This window comes from Carcharodon carcharias, chromosome 27 (assembly GCF_017639515.1).
Source record: "Carcharodon carcharias isolate sCarCar2 chromosome 27, sCarCar2.pri, whole genome shotgun sequence".
Taxonomy (NCBI): domain Eukaryota; kingdom Metazoa; phylum Chordata; class Chondrichthyes; order Lamniformes; family Lamnidae; genus Carcharodon; species Carcharodon carcharias.
Genome location: NC_054493.1, coordinates 12,112,094 through 12,128,206, shown reverse-complemented (window position 1 = coordinate 12,128,206; position 16,113 = coordinate 12,112,094). Strand labels below are relative to the sequence as shown.

The following is a 16,113-nucleotide window of genomic DNA, read 5'->3' as shown; positions in this document are numbered from 1 at the left end:
AATGGTTAATGTAAATTGTGTTCAGCTGTCTTCCCAGCACTGTCTAACATAGTGTTGAATGCTTAAGATGCAAACCATCGTCTCACAAAATAGGATGAGGATGACAAAGATATACTGAACAGAATTGCACGCTAATTGTAAGTGTGGTCTAACCAAGGTCCAATAAAAAATGTGCATAACTTCCCTGTGTTTCAATTTTGTCCCTCTAGAAATAAAGCCGAGTTCTTGGTTTATTTTATTTATGGCTCTGAAATCTTTCTGTTTCTCCCCCCATCTGTAATTGCACAAGTGATGTGTCCTCCCTATTCTTCCTCCCAAAATGTACTGCCTCACAGTTCTGTATTGAACGTAACTTGCCAATTATTTGCCAATTCAGCATTTTATAAATACCCTGTAATTTAGTCCTCCTCAATACTGACCATCCATCCACCACCCACCACCCCCATTTGGTGCCATCTGCAGATTTTGAGATTGTGTAATTTATTCCAAAGTCCAAATGGTTAATGTAAATTGTGAACATAGTTCCAGCACTGATCCTTGTGGAATATCACTTCCCACCTTCTGTCACTCAGAATAACTCCCCTTTACTCTCTCTCTGCTTTCTGTCTTGAAGCCAGCTGGCAATCCATTCTGTCCCTTGTCCCCTGACTCCACATTCTCTGACCCTTTTCATTAGTCCATTATGGGGCATCTTATCGAAGGCCTTTGGAAAATCCAGATGAATTACATTGACAGCACTGCCATTGTCTACTCTCTTCGTTATCTCCTCAAAGCATTCAATAGGGTTGGTTGGACAAGACTTTCCCTTTTGAAATCTATTCTGAATATTCATTCTCATTTCTAGACGTTCTTCAATTCCTTCCTTTCATAAGGTTTACATTATCTTTCCTGTGTTAAGCTGATTGGCCTGACATTTCCTGGGCATGTTCTGTCCCCCTTAAATATAGGAATAACATTAGCTATCCACCAGTCCTCTGGATGTATATTCACATGTTCCTCTGGTGCTACACCTTTTGTGAATGAATTATGAGCAGTACTGCCTGCACTATCTCTTCCCTAGATACTTTTAAAGTATCTAAATTCAATCCAACTGGACCACTGTATTTCCTTTGTGTTTTATTAGTTTAATAAACACATCCTTTTTAACTTTAAATGAACTTATGTCAATACTCATCTCATCATTAAAATTATGTTTCCCTGTTCTCTCTTCCTGGGAAACAACAAGGCAAAACAATGATTGAATATTTCTGCCATCTTTCTATCATCACCAGTGGTATTATCCTGCCTGTCCCTTAATGGTCCAATTCACATCATTGGCTTCCTCTTTTATTGATGTGCCTGAAAAATATTTTACTGTTTTGTTTCATGTTCCTTGATAATTTAATTTCAGAATGGAGGTGCCACTGTGACGAATGTGTAGGTCAGTAAGAAATGTCAGCAAGGGTTAATCAGCACTTTCTAATTGGAGGTGTTCATCGGTGGAACCTTTCACACTAAATTGTAGATTTTCCATCAAAGATCAATTTAGGATTGAAGTAAAAGTTCATAATTTTATTGTAAGTGAGCTCCTGGTGAAAGACAATGAATTAAGGGGAAAGATCACAGATGGTGCTTTTGAAAAGAGACACTGCGACCCTGAAAATCAGTGGCACCTCTAGGATATTAAACTCCAGCCAACTAGTGAGAGGGAATGTTAACATTAGCAGAAAAAATCTAATATCGTCAGATGATCAGTCCTGGATGTGATTAACAGCAGCAATAACAGCAGAATCCAACCCCTGTAATCACTTGTGGACTCGCTGGTGTTTCATCAGGTTAGATGACTGAGTGAATCCCTTCCCACACACAGAGCAAGTGAAAGGCCTCTCCCCAGTGTGAACACGCTGGTGTGACTGCAAGTTGTTTGACTGAGCGAATCCTTTCCCACACTTGAAGCAGGTAAATGGCTTCTCCCCGGTGTGAATTCGCTGGTGTGTCAGTAGGTGGGATGAATTAATGAATCCCTTCCCACACTTGGAGCAGGTGAATGGCCTCTCCCCAGTGTGAACATGCTGGTGTGTCAGCAGGGCAGTTGACTGAATGAAACCCTTCCCACATGCAGGGCAGGAGAATGGCCGCTCCCCAGTATGAATTCTCTGGTGTACAGTGAGGTTAGATGAACACCTGAACCTCTTTCCACAGTCGGTGCAGCTGAATGGTCTCTTATCAGTGTGAGCTTGCTGGTGTGACTGGAGGGCGGAGGACTGAGTGAATCCCTTCCCACACTGGGAGCAGGTGAATGGCCTCTCCTCAGTGTGTGTGCATCGATGACTTTCCAGCTTAGTTTGGCGAGTGAATCCCTTCCCACAGTGCCCGCATTTGCATGGTTTCTCCATGCTGTGGACGTCCTTGTGATTCTCCAGGTTGGATGATCAGCTGAACACACTGTAACTCACTGTAAATACAGGACAGAAGTTCAGAACAGACAATTCTCATTTCTATGGAACATTTTTCCCTCTCTGGTTTCCCCAAAGTTGTAAATACCCGTCCCACACACCCTCCCTCCTCCCTGGGCTGAAATCCAAACCCATCTCACCATTTCTTTCCTCTACTCCCAGTTTTCTTCTTCCCTCTCCTCTGCCTGGGTTCACTTCAATCCTGCATTGAACGTGGGGACAAAGTTAATGCTTCCGTCACTGTGGGGATGTCCCGCAGCTAGGACCGGGAGCTCCTTATTCGGGGCTGCAGGCCTCCAGCGGGTGTTTCTGGAAGCTCCCTGCCCAGTCCGCTGGCTCTATTCCTCCCACAGCCAACGGCTCCATTACTCTGCAGCTCACGCCGCCGCCAGCCCTTCCACCTGTCCCCGGGAACAGCCCCAACTGCGCATGCGCCAGCCACTGCCCTGCATTGCTTCGGCTCCACTCACTGCCCATGCTGCACTCACTGCACCTGCTCCGCTCACTGCCCGGTACTGCGCCTGCTCAGTGATAGGTGGAGATAGCCAAAAGATGTCATAGACAACAGGACAAAGAGGTGTTGAAGGTGGTGATATTATCTAAGGAACGTGATAATAGATGACATTAAGGGTAGAAAGCAGGATGAGCAAGGTACAGATAGCCCGAGTGGGGGTGGGGTGGGGGGAAGGGATCGAAATAGGCTAAAAGGTAGAGATAAAACAATAATACATTTAAAAATAATGGAAATAGGTGGGAAAAGAAAAATCTATATAAATTATTGGGAAAAAGGGGGATCGGAAAGGGGGTGGAGATGGAGCAGAGAGTTCACGATCTAAAATTGTTGAACTCAATATTCAGTCTGGAAGGCTGTGAAGTGCCTAGTCGGAAGATGAGGTGCTGTTCCTCCAGTTTGCACTGAGCTTCACTGGAACAATGCAGCAGGCCAAGGATGGACATGTGGGCACGAGAGCAGGGTGGAGTGTTGAAATGGCAAGTGACAGGGAGGTCTGGGTAATACTTGCGGACAGACCGAAGGTGTTCCACAAAGCAGTCATCCAGTCTGCGTTTGGTCTCTCCAATGTAGAGGAAACCACATTGGGAGCAGTGAATGCAGTAGACTAAGTTGAGGGAAGTGCAAGTGAAATGCTGCTTCACTTGAAAAGAGTGTTTGGGAATAAAATCCATTGCTACAGCAACCAACGTGCACTACCCTCCAGCAAGAGTTCAGTCCTGGCTGTATTAAACAACTGAGCAAAAATCTACAGTTAGGTGTGAACCTAACTCCCTACAGTCAGGAGCCTCAGAAGATGGGACAAAAAAGTGATTTTTTTTCCCATCCACGGAACACTTAAACTGCATTAAGAATGCACTGATGGTGGTTCAAATCCTTTGAATCTTTAAAACTGGAATATTGGCAGGTGGGGAAACTGAGTAAATACCTTCAGTAAATCTCCAGTGTGACTGTGCTGCTTTGTTACTTCCACATTCAGCTGGCAAACAATCTTTTGCCAACCAAATGCCTGCATATTGGAAGGATCCTTACTGCAGTGGGAGAGAGGTCTGTGTTTCCAGCTGTTATTCACCATCCTCCATTTCAGACATAATCCCATTAGCTGAATTATTTTTATTCGTTAATGGGATGTGGGCCAGCATTTATTACCCATCCTTAATTGCCCTTTTTAAGAGCATTTAAGAGTAAACCACATTGCTGTGGGTCTGGAGTCACATGTAGGCCACACCAGGTCAGGGCAGCAGATTACCTTCTTAAAGGGCATGAGTGAACCAGATGGGTTTTTACAACAATCGAGAATGGTTTCATGGTCTTCATTAGGCTTTTAATTCCAATTCCAATTGAATTCAATTTCCACCATCTGCCATGGTGGGGTTCAAACCTGGGACCCCAGCGCCTTACCCTGGGTCTCTGGATTACTAGTCCAGTGACAATACCACTGTGCCATCGGCTCCAAGCACCTGGTCTTTAACACTATGGAGCATCTGCAAAGTTGTCTCTTGCCCTTACGGTGAAGGCCGGGCAATTTTCACTCTTAATCCACCAATGCCACATTAAACATAACATGCTGGAGAATGACTGGATTTCAGTGCAGTGACACCAGGCCAGGATACAGTTCCATTCATAAGATTGACAAGAGCAAGAGGACAGAATTTCAAACTGTGTCTGCCTCCTCTCTGCATTTTCTAGATTAAAACTTGACTTGAATCAATTACTTTTTGTCTTGAATATATTCCAAGATGGAAATCCAAGAATATTTGGATACTAGGGGAATCAGTGGATTTGGGAATAAGGCAGGAAACTGGAGTTGAGGTGTAAGGTCATTTAATGATGGAGCAGGCTCAAAAGCCGTATAGTATATCCCTGCTCCTATTTCTTGTGTTCTTATGGACATCACTGTGAATCATTTCCATGTGAGCACCACAGATGCAGCACCTGCCCTTTCACCTCCTCCCTTCCCATGTTCCAGGGCCACAAACACACTTTCCAAGTGACTCAGTGATTTACTTGTACTCCTTGCAATTCGCTGTTTTGTATTCACCCCTCACAATTTGGTCTTCTCTAAATTGAAGAGACTAAATCCAGATTGGGTGATTGCCTTGCAAAACATCATCATTCCATCTGCAAGTATGATCCTGAGCTTTTGGTCTTTTACCCTTCTAATTCTCCACCTCACTCTGACCTCTCTCTCCTCAGCTTCTTGTGCTGTTCCAATGAAGCTCAATGGAAACTCAAGGAACAGCAGCTCATCTTTGATCAGGCACTTTACAACCTTCCAGACTCCACATTCATTTCACCAATTTCAGACCATAATCGCCACTCCTATCTTTTCCGAGAGTAGGTGCTGGTATTGGTTCTGCTGTTTCCATTTATACCTCCTCTGGACCAGTCTATTGTTTCTTCACTTGTCCCATTAGTTTATTTACTTGTCTCCTTATCACCCAATTTTGCTTTGAATCATCATTCCCTTTGTCATTTAATCACTCCAGCCTTCAATGCTATCATGAGACTGTTTGTTCCTTCCTCCTCTCCACCTCTATTTTTCCTGACTCTGTACTTGCCTTGTAAACTATTAAATCTCTAAATTCTTCTGGTTTGTATAAAAGGTTATCAGCGGCTTTTGTGTGGAAAGATAATGTGATAACTACGACACTACAGATATCAGTGTCATAAAGTCCAGACAGAGGCCATAAATCTCTCATTCTATTTCACAAACAGGAAATGCTGGGAATACTCTGTGGTCAAACCGACTCTGTGGACAGTGAAACACTTAATAGTTCAGGTCGCTGAACTTTCATAGAACCAGAAAAAAGTTAGAGATGTTACTGATTTTGAGAAAGTTCATGGACAGGGAAAGGGGGAGGGGAAAGAACTGAAGAGAAGGTTTATGATTTTGTGGAAGGCAGGAGAGATTAAATGACAAAAGGATGGTGATGCAAGGAAAAATTGATAGTAATGGAGATAGTGAAGAAACACAAGGTGGAAGAGCCATTCTGTATCCGTCATCTATTTCTACTCTGATTGGAAATGTGTTGCTTCTCCGTTGATCCATTTCACTTCTCTCGCACACTGAAAACTCTCAATATTTCCCCACTATTACCTTTTACAAATATCTCATTGAACAAATCCACAGATCAACAAAGGAAGTTTTGTTTTTAAACATTGCAACAATGAAGCATAGAAATATTTATGTTCCAGAATGAGGCCATTGGATCCATCATGTCATTGCATCCATGAAGCAGGTTCAAGGCTCAGGCAAGGGGGAAACGCTAGTTACCATTTGTGCCAGTGGACTAATGGAAAGATGGAAGCAGTAGAGGCAGCTGATCGGATTGTCTCAATCTTAGTGACAAAGAAGCTCCAAGAGATGAGGATGGAGAAGAAAAGGGAGAGCACTTCAAAAGGAACTAACTTGTGTCAGAGATATTAAAATGACCCGATGCACTGTGTTTAACAGAAGGCTGATTTATTTGACTTTATCTGGAATATTACCACCTATAACTGGTCTGAAGTTTATTAACATCCACAGAAACAGACCCCAATGAACAGGGTTCAGTCCTGGATGTAATTAGCAGCAAAATCCAATCACTGTGGTTACTTGTGAACCTGCTGGTGCTTCAGCAAGTGGGGTGACTGAGTGAATCCCTTCCCACACTCTGAGCAGGTGAACGGTTTCTCCCCAGTGTGAATTCGCTGGTGTACAGTGAGGATAGATGATCGCCTGAACCCAGTCCCACAGTGAGCGCACCTGAATGGTCTCTCGTCAGTGTGAACACGTTGAAGGTACATCAGTCCACTGGAATTTTTATAACACTTCCTACACTCTGGGCATTGAAAAGGTCTATTGTCAGTGTGGACTCGCTGGTGTTTCAACAAATTTGATGACTGAGTGAATCTCTTCCCACAGTTGGAGCAGGTGAACGGCCTCTCTCCAGTGTGAACTCGCTGATGTGTCAGCAAAGTGGATAACTGAGTGAATTCCTTCCCACAGTCAGAGCAGGGGAACAGCCTCTCCCCAGTGTGAACTCACTTGTGAGTCAACAGGTGTGAAGACTTAGTGAATCCCTTCTCACATATGGAGCAGGTGAACGGCCTCTCCCTGGTGTGATGAGTTTCCAGCCTGGATGGGTAACTGAATCCCTTCCCACAGTCCCCGCATTTCCACAGTTTCTCACTGGTGTGGCAGTGTTTTTGTTCTGACAGCCCAGGTAATTGGCTGAAGCCTTGTCCACACACACAACTCGTGTACGGTTTCTCCCCACTATGAATGGTGCTATTTCCTTCCATGTTCAAAGTCCAATTATGCGCAGGTTAGAATAAATTAGGTGACTTCATCAGATCCTGATATGATGTTGAATGTGAGTTTCTGAATGCAAAGCCGCCCCTTCCAATACCTTGTGAAATTGATTATAAACAGAAAAAAGGGAGTGAGAGAGAATCAGAAAAAATACAAAGATAGGTTGTGAAATGCAGCTGAATGAATCTGGTAATTTGCAGTGCCAGCACCAGGAGAAAGTGACCATGAAAACTGCTGGGCTGTCATAAAATCCCAACTGGTTCACAAATGTCCTTCAGTGAAGGGGATCTGCCACCAGACTGGCTCTACACAAGACCCTTTGGAAGGAGAGAGAGAGAGAGAGATAGAGATAGGAGAGACAGGAGATGAAGTCGAGTGGTTATATTTACCTACAACTTAACCAGAACTTTGACAGAACATCCCAAACCACCAAACTCCTCTACCTAGAAGGACCAGAGTAGCAGGTGTACACCATCATCTCTAAGTCATATATCACTCTGACTTGGCTGACATCCAGTACTGGATGAATGGAAATTTCTTCTAGCTAAATATTGGGAAGAGGGAGGCCATATTCTTCAGTCCCCGCACAACCTCCACTCCCTAGCAACCCAGTCCATCCCTCTCCTTAACAAGTGGAGTTGAACCAGACTTTTTACAGCTCTGCTGTAATATTTGACCCTGAGATGTGCTTCTAACCACATATCTGCATCATCACCAAAGCTGCCTATTTCCATCTCAGTAACATCGCCCAACTGCACCCCAGTCTCAGCTCCTCTGCTGCTGAAACTCTCAACCATTCCTTTGTTCCCTCTTGACTTAACTACCCTAACACACTCCCGGGCAACTTCCCACATTCACTCTCCCTGTAATTTTGAGGTCATCAACACTCTGCTGCCCCAATGTCCTCATTCACACCAAATCATGTTCACCCATCACCCCTGTGCTCACTGACCTACAAAGGCTCCTGTTCAAGAAGCACAAAAATTTGAAAGCTGTCATCCTTGATTTAAAATCCTTCCATGGCTGGGATCATCCCCATCTCTGTAATCTCCTCCAATGACACAACCCTCTGAGAGCTCTGCGCTCATCCAATTCCAGTGTTATTTGTTCATGGGATGTGGGTGTCATTGGCTAGGCCAGCATTTATTGCCCATCCCTAACTGCCATCATTCAGAGGGCATTTAAAAGGATTCTCAATTTTAATCATTCTGCCATTGATGGCTGCTCTTTCAGTTGTCCAGACTTCAAGCTCCGCAACTCCCAGGATGAAAACGGGACAGAATTTGATGGTCAATATAAACTCAGAAATGGAAGGAAAATTATCTCGAATGAAAGAAAAACAATTCCTGACCATGGAAAGATAAATTTGGTAAATCAGGAGTGAATGGCTGGGGGATGGGCAGCAGCGGAAACCTCATTTAGAAACAGTTGGTGGAAATCACAGTTAAATACCAAATATGGTTCCAATACATCCATTATTAGAAGTGGAGGAAGGTTGACAATGATGCAGAGATGATTAGGGAGGCCAGTGCTCAAACAGAGCAATGGACAGACATGGATTCAGATCCACAGTAAAGAACCACACCAGCCCCGGAGCCATGGAACCACAGCACAGCATTAAAATTTCTGTATTGTAAATCAATGTTCAAAAATACTCACCTCTGAAACAATTTCACTGTTTTGACATTTAAAATCTGCTGGAGCCTGCAACTGGAACGATATCAGGAGCATTGGAGTCAGAGAAAAATCCAGCAATCTTCATATCTTCTAATCCTCTGTAAAAGAATTGAAATTCAGAAGAGACAAAATTTCTCTTGATTTGAGTTTTCTGTCTTCAAACCCTCCTCCAAACGACTGTAAAAGGAGTTTCCAAAATCCATCCCGATCAGGCCAGGAAAGAAATTCACAACATAGACATGGATTCAGATCCACAGTAAAGGACCACAGTATCGCACTAAAATCTCTGTATTGTAAATACAGGCATCAGGCATCCTGCTGCCTGACCCAGGATGGCTACGCATGCACCCGCAGCACATTGCCCCTGTAGAGATGGTGACCATGAGGCCAGGCCAGCTCCTCTGTGCAGAGCGAAAATTAAATCAATGAGTCAATTATTTTCTCTCCTGGTCACCGGAACCCTGAAGCCCCGCCCACTCTCTTTGCTCGGCTCCCAGCTGAACCAACATGGCGGCCGTTAGCCTGGGCCTGTTTCCCGGGAAAAATCCCCAGAGATGCAAACGCGGGTCCTGCAAGATCTTATTCCGGTCTTGCGGCCTACACCAGGTGTTTATGAAGCCCCCCGACCCCGACTCCCGGCTCCATTCCTCCCTCCACCCGCGACTCTCACCCGCTGAAAAAAGCGTCACCAAAACTCCTTCTGCTCTGATCGAAGTGACACTGCGCATACTTCAATACTGCGCCTGCGCATTGGGCTCCTGTAACGTACATAGGGCGCATTCACATCCGCAGGGAATGTTGGGTAACCGCAGCGCCATTGAAACACCAAACAGGGAATCGAAAATAATTGTTTCCCAATTAAGATAAGTTGATTTTTAAAATCACACATAAATCCTACTGGCTGTGTGGTCAGCCATGCTCCGCTTCTCGAATTGATTTAAATCACTGCTCTCCTCTGGGAAAACACTGAACTTTTAAAGTTTTTCTCATTGTCCCTCCCCCCTCACCACCTCCCTTCTTCCTCCCCTACCCCCTCCCCCTCCGCCTCCACCTCCCCTCCTCCCCTCCTCCCATGAAGATGTTGAGACTGGCTGGGTTCAACCCCACAGCCACTGGTTCTTCTCTCTCTCTCAATTCCCTGATACTGAATATTTACAGTTTTATGGAATGATACAGCACAGATAGAAGTCATTAGGCCCATTATGCCTGTGCTGCCTCTTTGGAATATCGATTCAGTTAATTCCACAGCCCTGCTGGCAGAGTCAGGATAATGTATATCAGCTGTGGTAATCTGTGAGATGAATGGAAAAGGCTTTCCAGTTGGATACTTCTCAGACACACTCGTCCATGTGAAAATATTGATTGCTGAGTGTATTAAGCAGATATCATGTGTTCATTCAGCTCTGAAGAAGAGTCATATGGATTTGAAATGTTAACTCTGTTTCTCTCTCCACAGATGCTGCCAGACCTGCTGAGGTTCTCCAGCATTTTCTGATTTTCTTTCAGATTTGAATCATCCTCAATATTTTGCTTCTATCAAGGGTTCATTGATTAGTTAAGCACACAGAGTAACTGGCAGAGTTTATTCAAAAATTCTACACATCCCACATACCACAGTGGCATTATTAATAAAAAGGCCAAGTTAAGGGAGTATCGCTGGTGTGATAAAGTAGATGAATTATGAAATTACAAAGCAAAGGTATAAATATCCTGGACTTCACAATCGCCAATTGGTTGGGATGTTGCAGTGTGAAAGATGCCCACATACTTGTCAGATAAAAGAGGCTGTGTCCAATGGACCTGTTAAAGCCAGAGCACTGTCAGTCTCAACTGGGGCTTATGTGGATGGGTCTCAGTTTTCTGAACAAGGTCCATATCAGACTGGGTGCTGCACCTTTTCTTCCCTGTGACAACCATAGTATCCTTTTTAAATACCCACCACAGAAAGCTGAGGGCAGCTTCATCACAACCCTTCAAACTGTTACTGAGAGAATCACTGTCTATTCTCAAAGCTCCTTTGGTTGTAATTACCTCACAGAAAACTTGGCAAAAAAAAACACCGCTTCTCTACAGCAGAAAGGAAACCACTCACCCGTCATTCCAAATGATTTGGGATATTGCTGGTAAGTGTGCAGGACAAATTGTTATTTGTAAGGTGAAGGTACATCAGCTGCAGGAGTTAGTGAAGAGGGTGATGGTAATAACCAGGCAGACTGACTCACCAGGAAAGCTGCTCCAGAGGGGATTCCATGGGATTCACCCGAAAACACAATCATTGGCACTGGTACGACAGATTCCAGTTAAACCTGATTTAAAAACTTGTCAGGACCCTGACCCTGATGTGACTGTCGTCAAAGAGGCCATACACCATCAGAAAGACTTTCCCTCATCCCTCGCAGCAAGTAAGAACTCACTCATCCTACATGATGAGGTTTTCTATCACAAGGATTTGAATTAGATCACACTTTGATGCCTTTAAAAAGAATCAATTTTATTCATTGATGAAATTTGGGACATGTTTCTCTTTTAAATGTCCTTGAAAGGTTACACAATTGCTATTGGTGTCCAATGATGCACCAGGATATCCATCACCACCTGAACCTGTGTCTCATTTGGGTCCAAATTAATCCAGCCCTGCAAAATGAAAGGTCCCAATGGACACATCCCTTCTGAATGGTGTTCCTTGGGAAACATTGCAGATTGATTATACAGGCCCAATACTCACAGTAAAAGGAGGAGACCATTGGTAACTATTGAGATATTTATCTGGTGGATTGAAGCTTTTCCTGTCTGTAAAAATGATGCAGTCGCAACAGCTAAAATTTTGTGGGAACAAATCTTTACCAGATGGGGCTTTCTGAAAAGGATAGGGAGTGATAACGGTTCTCATTTCACAGCTGAAGTAATGCAGCAGATCTGTTATCTTGTGGGTGTGGAACAATAGTTCCACCTTCACAACCATCCAGAATCTAGTCGGATGCTCGAGATCATTAATCACCCTGGAGAAACGACACAGAGGATAGCTATCATGGAGGGACATCATGATCTGGTCAAGCCCATTGACTGGGTCACAGCCTTGCTTGGTATCTTAATGACCATTCGCTCCACTCCTGTTCACTCCCTCAGTCACAGCCCATTTCAGCTCATGACAGGTCGGCTAATCCAGATTGTGAATCCCCCCCGGGTCCCATGGCTACTTGACAGACTCATGACCAGTTTCTTCAGAACCTTCAACAAACCTCAGCATCCTGCCTCCAGGCAGTGGAGAAGATGGTGCTGCCCATCTCAACACCTCCAGGGAAAAGCACCCCACCTGTTACATTAACTGTTCGATGGGAGATGAAGTCATGTTAAAAACATTGTTAAAGGGGGTCAGTCTGGGGGGCTACTAGGGAAGGTCCATATGTTGATCTAAATAGATTGGGAGAAACAAATCTTAGATTGAGTATTTAGTAACAAGAGAAGGAAACACAATATCTGTGTTACCATGGAAATCAGTGTAAACTCTACAAACTGAAAAGGTCAGATAACTAGATGGAAAATAAACTGTGTTTGATTTTATCCAACAGGGACACGATGGTCATCATGCTCCTGGACAGTGTCCAGACTGAAGTTCTGTTCCTGCCGAATGATCCTCCCCCAGATTGTCCTTTCTGAGCTCCAACCAGGTGATGTTAATAACTCAGGTGGGAAAGACAAAAATCTACAATATGTTTAAAACAAAGGGAGTTTACTTGATATATAACCAGAATACTAAACTTCAGTTCAATTATTAACATCGGCAGAAAGAAACACTAACTTTCAGAATAAATATGGTTCAATTCTGGGCATGATTAACAGCAGCAATAGCAGCAGAATCCAACCCCTGCAGTCACTTGTGAACTCGCTGGTGTCTCACCAGGTGGGATGACTGAGTGAATCCTTTCCCACACTCGGAGCAGGTAAACGGCCTCTCCCCAGTGTGAACTCGTTGGTGTCTCAGCAGGTTGGATGAATGGACGAATCCCTTCCCACACTCGGAGCAGGTGAACGGTCTCTCCCCAGTGTGTGTACGTTGGTGCGCTAGCAATTCACGCCTGCTTTTAAAGCTCTTCTCACAGTCAGAACATTTAAAAGGTCTCTGATTAGTGTGAACAAGTTGGTGTGCAGTGAGGCGGGATAATCGGGAGAATTTCTTCCCACACATAGAGCAGGTGAACGGCTTCTCCCCGGTGTGAATTCGCTGGTGTATCAGAAAGTCAGATGAATGAATGAATCCCTTCCCACATTCGGAGCAGGTGAACGGCCTCTCCCCAGTGTGAATGTGTTGGTGTGTCAGCAACTGGTACCTGCGTTTAAAGCTCTTCTCACAGTCAGAACATTTGAAAGGTTTCTTATCCGTGTGAACGAGTTGGTGTGCAGTGAGGTGGGATGACCGAGAGAATCCCTTCCCACACTCAGAGCAGGTGAATGGCCTCTCCCCAGTGTGAACTCTCTGGTGGGCCAACAGGTGGGCTGACTGAGTGTATCCCTTCCCACAGGCGGAGCAGGTGAACGGCCTCTCTCCAGTGTGAACTCGCTGGTGTGTCCGAAGATCTGATGAATTAATGAATCCCTTCCCACACATGGAGCAGGTGAACGGCCTCTCCTCAGTGTGAGTGAGTTGGTGTCTCAGAAGGTCAGATGACCGAGTGAATCCCTTCCCACACAAGGAGCAGGGGAATGGTCTCTCCCCAGTGTGAGTGCGTCGATGAGTTTCCAGCTGCGACTGGTATACGAATCCCTTCCCACAGTCCCCACATTTCCATGGTTTCTCCATATTGCTGGTGCCCTTCTGTCTCTCCAGCTTGGAAGATCAGTTGAAGCTTCGTCCACACACAGAACACGTGTACATTTTCTCCTCGCTGTGATTGGTGTGATTTCGTTTCAGGCTGTGTACTGAAACACTCACACTCGGGTGTGTGTGTCTCGGTGCTTTCCCAGTCACACTGATGTTTGAAATCTCTTCCCACGGACAAACATATTTCCTTCCATGTTCAGAGGCCGATGATATTCAGGCCCTGATAAATCGAGTGACTCTGTCAGATCTTGATAATTGGTTTTAGTTTCCCATCTGTAAATCTTCCCCTCCTAATGCCCTGTAAAAAAAGTTTACAGAGAATTACACAAAATATATGGAATAGACACAGGCCATTCAGCCCAACTAGTCTCTGCTGGTCTTTATACTCCACATGCTTCTCATTCCATTCCATCTACCTCAGCTCAGTCTTTCACTTTATCTTTCAATTCCCTTTTCTCTCACGCATTTGCCTAGTTTCCTTCTGAAATTATCTCAGCTTTTTGCCACAACCACTTCCTGTGGTAGTGAGTTCCACTTTCTAACCGCTCTGAGTAAACACATTTCTCCTTATTTCCCTATTGGATTTATCAGTAACTATCTTGTATTTCTGGCCCCTAGTTTTGGATTCTCCCACATTCTCTCTCCATCTCCAAGGTCTCACATGGCAGACTGGGCAGAAAAATAAAACCTCATGAGATCCCAGAGCAAGTTACAAGTTGGATCAAAAATAGGCTCAATGGCAGGAAGTGATGAATGACAGTCGATAGGTGTTTTCTCGTGATTGGAAGGCTGTTTCCAATGGGTTTTCACAGGGCTCAGTACTGGCTCCTTTATTCATGGTTTATATTATCGATTCAGACTTAAATGTCAGAACATGAATAACAATACAAAAATGGCTGTGCGCTTTGTCGTGAGATAGAAAGCTGGAGACTGCAGGGAGATAACAATGTACTGCTCAGGTAGGCAAGATCATAAGAGATAGGAACCGGAGTAGGCCATTCACCCTTTGAGGCTGCACCTCCCGTTAATAAGACCATGGCTGATCTGATTGTGGTTTTAACTCCATTTTCCTGTCTGTCCCCAATCCCATTAACCTTTGATTCCCATGTAGATCAAACGTCTGTCTAACTCAGCCTTGAAATATTCAATGACACAGCCTCCACACTCTCTGTGGAAGAGAATTCCAAAGACTAATGCCCCTCTGAGAGAAAAATATTCCTCTTCATCACCATCTTAAATGGGAGACTCCTCACTTTTAAACAGTATTCCTTAATCTTCAATCCCCCCACGAGAGGAAACAAGTCTCAGCATCTACCCTGTCAAGACCCCTCAGAATCTTGTATGTTTCAATAAGATCACCTCTCATTCTTCTGAACTCCAACAGATACAGGCCCAACCTTTCCTCATAAGATAATACCTTCATCCCTGGAATCAGCCGAGTGAACCTTCTCTGAACTGCTTCCAGTGCAAGTATATCCCTCCTTAAGTAAGGGGACCAAAACTGTACACAGTATTCCAGGTGTGGCCTTACCAATGCCCTGTACAGTTGTACTTTTATACTCCATCCTCTTTGCAATAAAGGCCAGCACTCCATTTGCCTTCCTAATCACTTGCAGTAGCTGAATGTTGACCTTTCACAATTCAGGTACAAGGCCACTCAGATCCCTCGATGCTGCAGCATTCTGCAGTCTCTCTCTCTCCCTATTTCAATAATATTCTACTCTTCTGTTCTTCCTGCCAAAGTGGACATCCTCACATTTACCACATTATACTCCATCTGCCATTTTTTTTACCTACTCACTTAACCTTTTTGTATCCCTTTGCAGGCTTTTTGTATCCTCCTCACAACTTGCTTCCGTACCTATCTTTGTATCATTAGCAAATTTAGCTACAATGCTAAGGTCCCTTCAGCCAAGACATCAGTATAGATCGTCAATAGTTGAGGCCCCAACACTGATCCCTGTGGCAGTCCACTCGTTCAGTTTGCCAGACTGAAAATGGCCCATTTTTCCCAACTCACTCTTTCCTGTTAGTTAGTCAGTCCTCTATCCATGCTAATATATCACCCACAATACCATGAGGTCTTATCTTGTGCAGTAACCTTTAATATGACAGTTCGTTGAAGGTCTTTTGTGAATCCAAAGACTCCATCTACTGGTTCCCCTCTATCTACCCTGCTTATTACATCCTCAAAGAACTCAAGGCTCCTCGATCATTTTGAAGTTGAGGATGAGGCAGACAGGGGAGAGGACGGGCCCTTCAAAAGAAACTAACATGAATTAGAGATATTAAAAAGATCCAACACACTGTGTTTAACACAAGGCTGGTTTGACTTTTGCCCAGAGTATTAATCACTGTAACTGGGCTGGATTTC

The 16,113-nt window shown here is 44.3% G+C and overlaps 2 protein-coding genes across 2 annotated transcripts; both read right to left on the bottom strand.

The window, feature by feature from the left end:
- Window positions 1–1,537: 1,537 nt before the first annotated feature.
- On the bottom strand, window positions 1,538–2,430 carry LOC121270247 (zinc finger protein 239-like). The gene has a single exon (XM_041175576.1). It carries the CDS (start codon window positions 2,373–2,375, stop codon window positions 1,785–1,787), a length of 591 nt encoding a protein of 196 aa, XP_041031510.1. The 5' UTR covers window positions 2,376–2,430; the 3' UTR covers window positions 1,538–1,784.
- Window positions 2,431–12,682: 10,252 nt separating this feature from the next.
- On the bottom strand, window positions 12,683–13,718 carry LOC121270260 (zinc finger protein 2-like). Its single transcript, XM_041175581.1, has one exon. The coding sequence runs from the start codon at window positions 13,716–13,718 to the stop codon at window positions 12,792–12,794; it is 927 nt and encodes a 308-aa protein (XP_041031515.1). The 3' UTR covers window positions 12,683–12,791.
- Window positions 13,719–16,113: the final 2,395 nt, after the last annotated feature.

Excerpts from the sequence above, each read along its gene's own strand:
- LOC121270247 (XM_041175576.1), bottom strand. The coding sequence starts at position 2,375 with ATGGAGAAACCATGCAAATGCGGGCACTGTGGGAAGGGATTCACTCGC.
- LOC121270260 (XM_041175581.1), bottom strand. The coding sequence starts at position 13,718 with ATGGAGAAACCATGGAAATGTGGGGACTGTGGGAAGGGATTCGTATAC.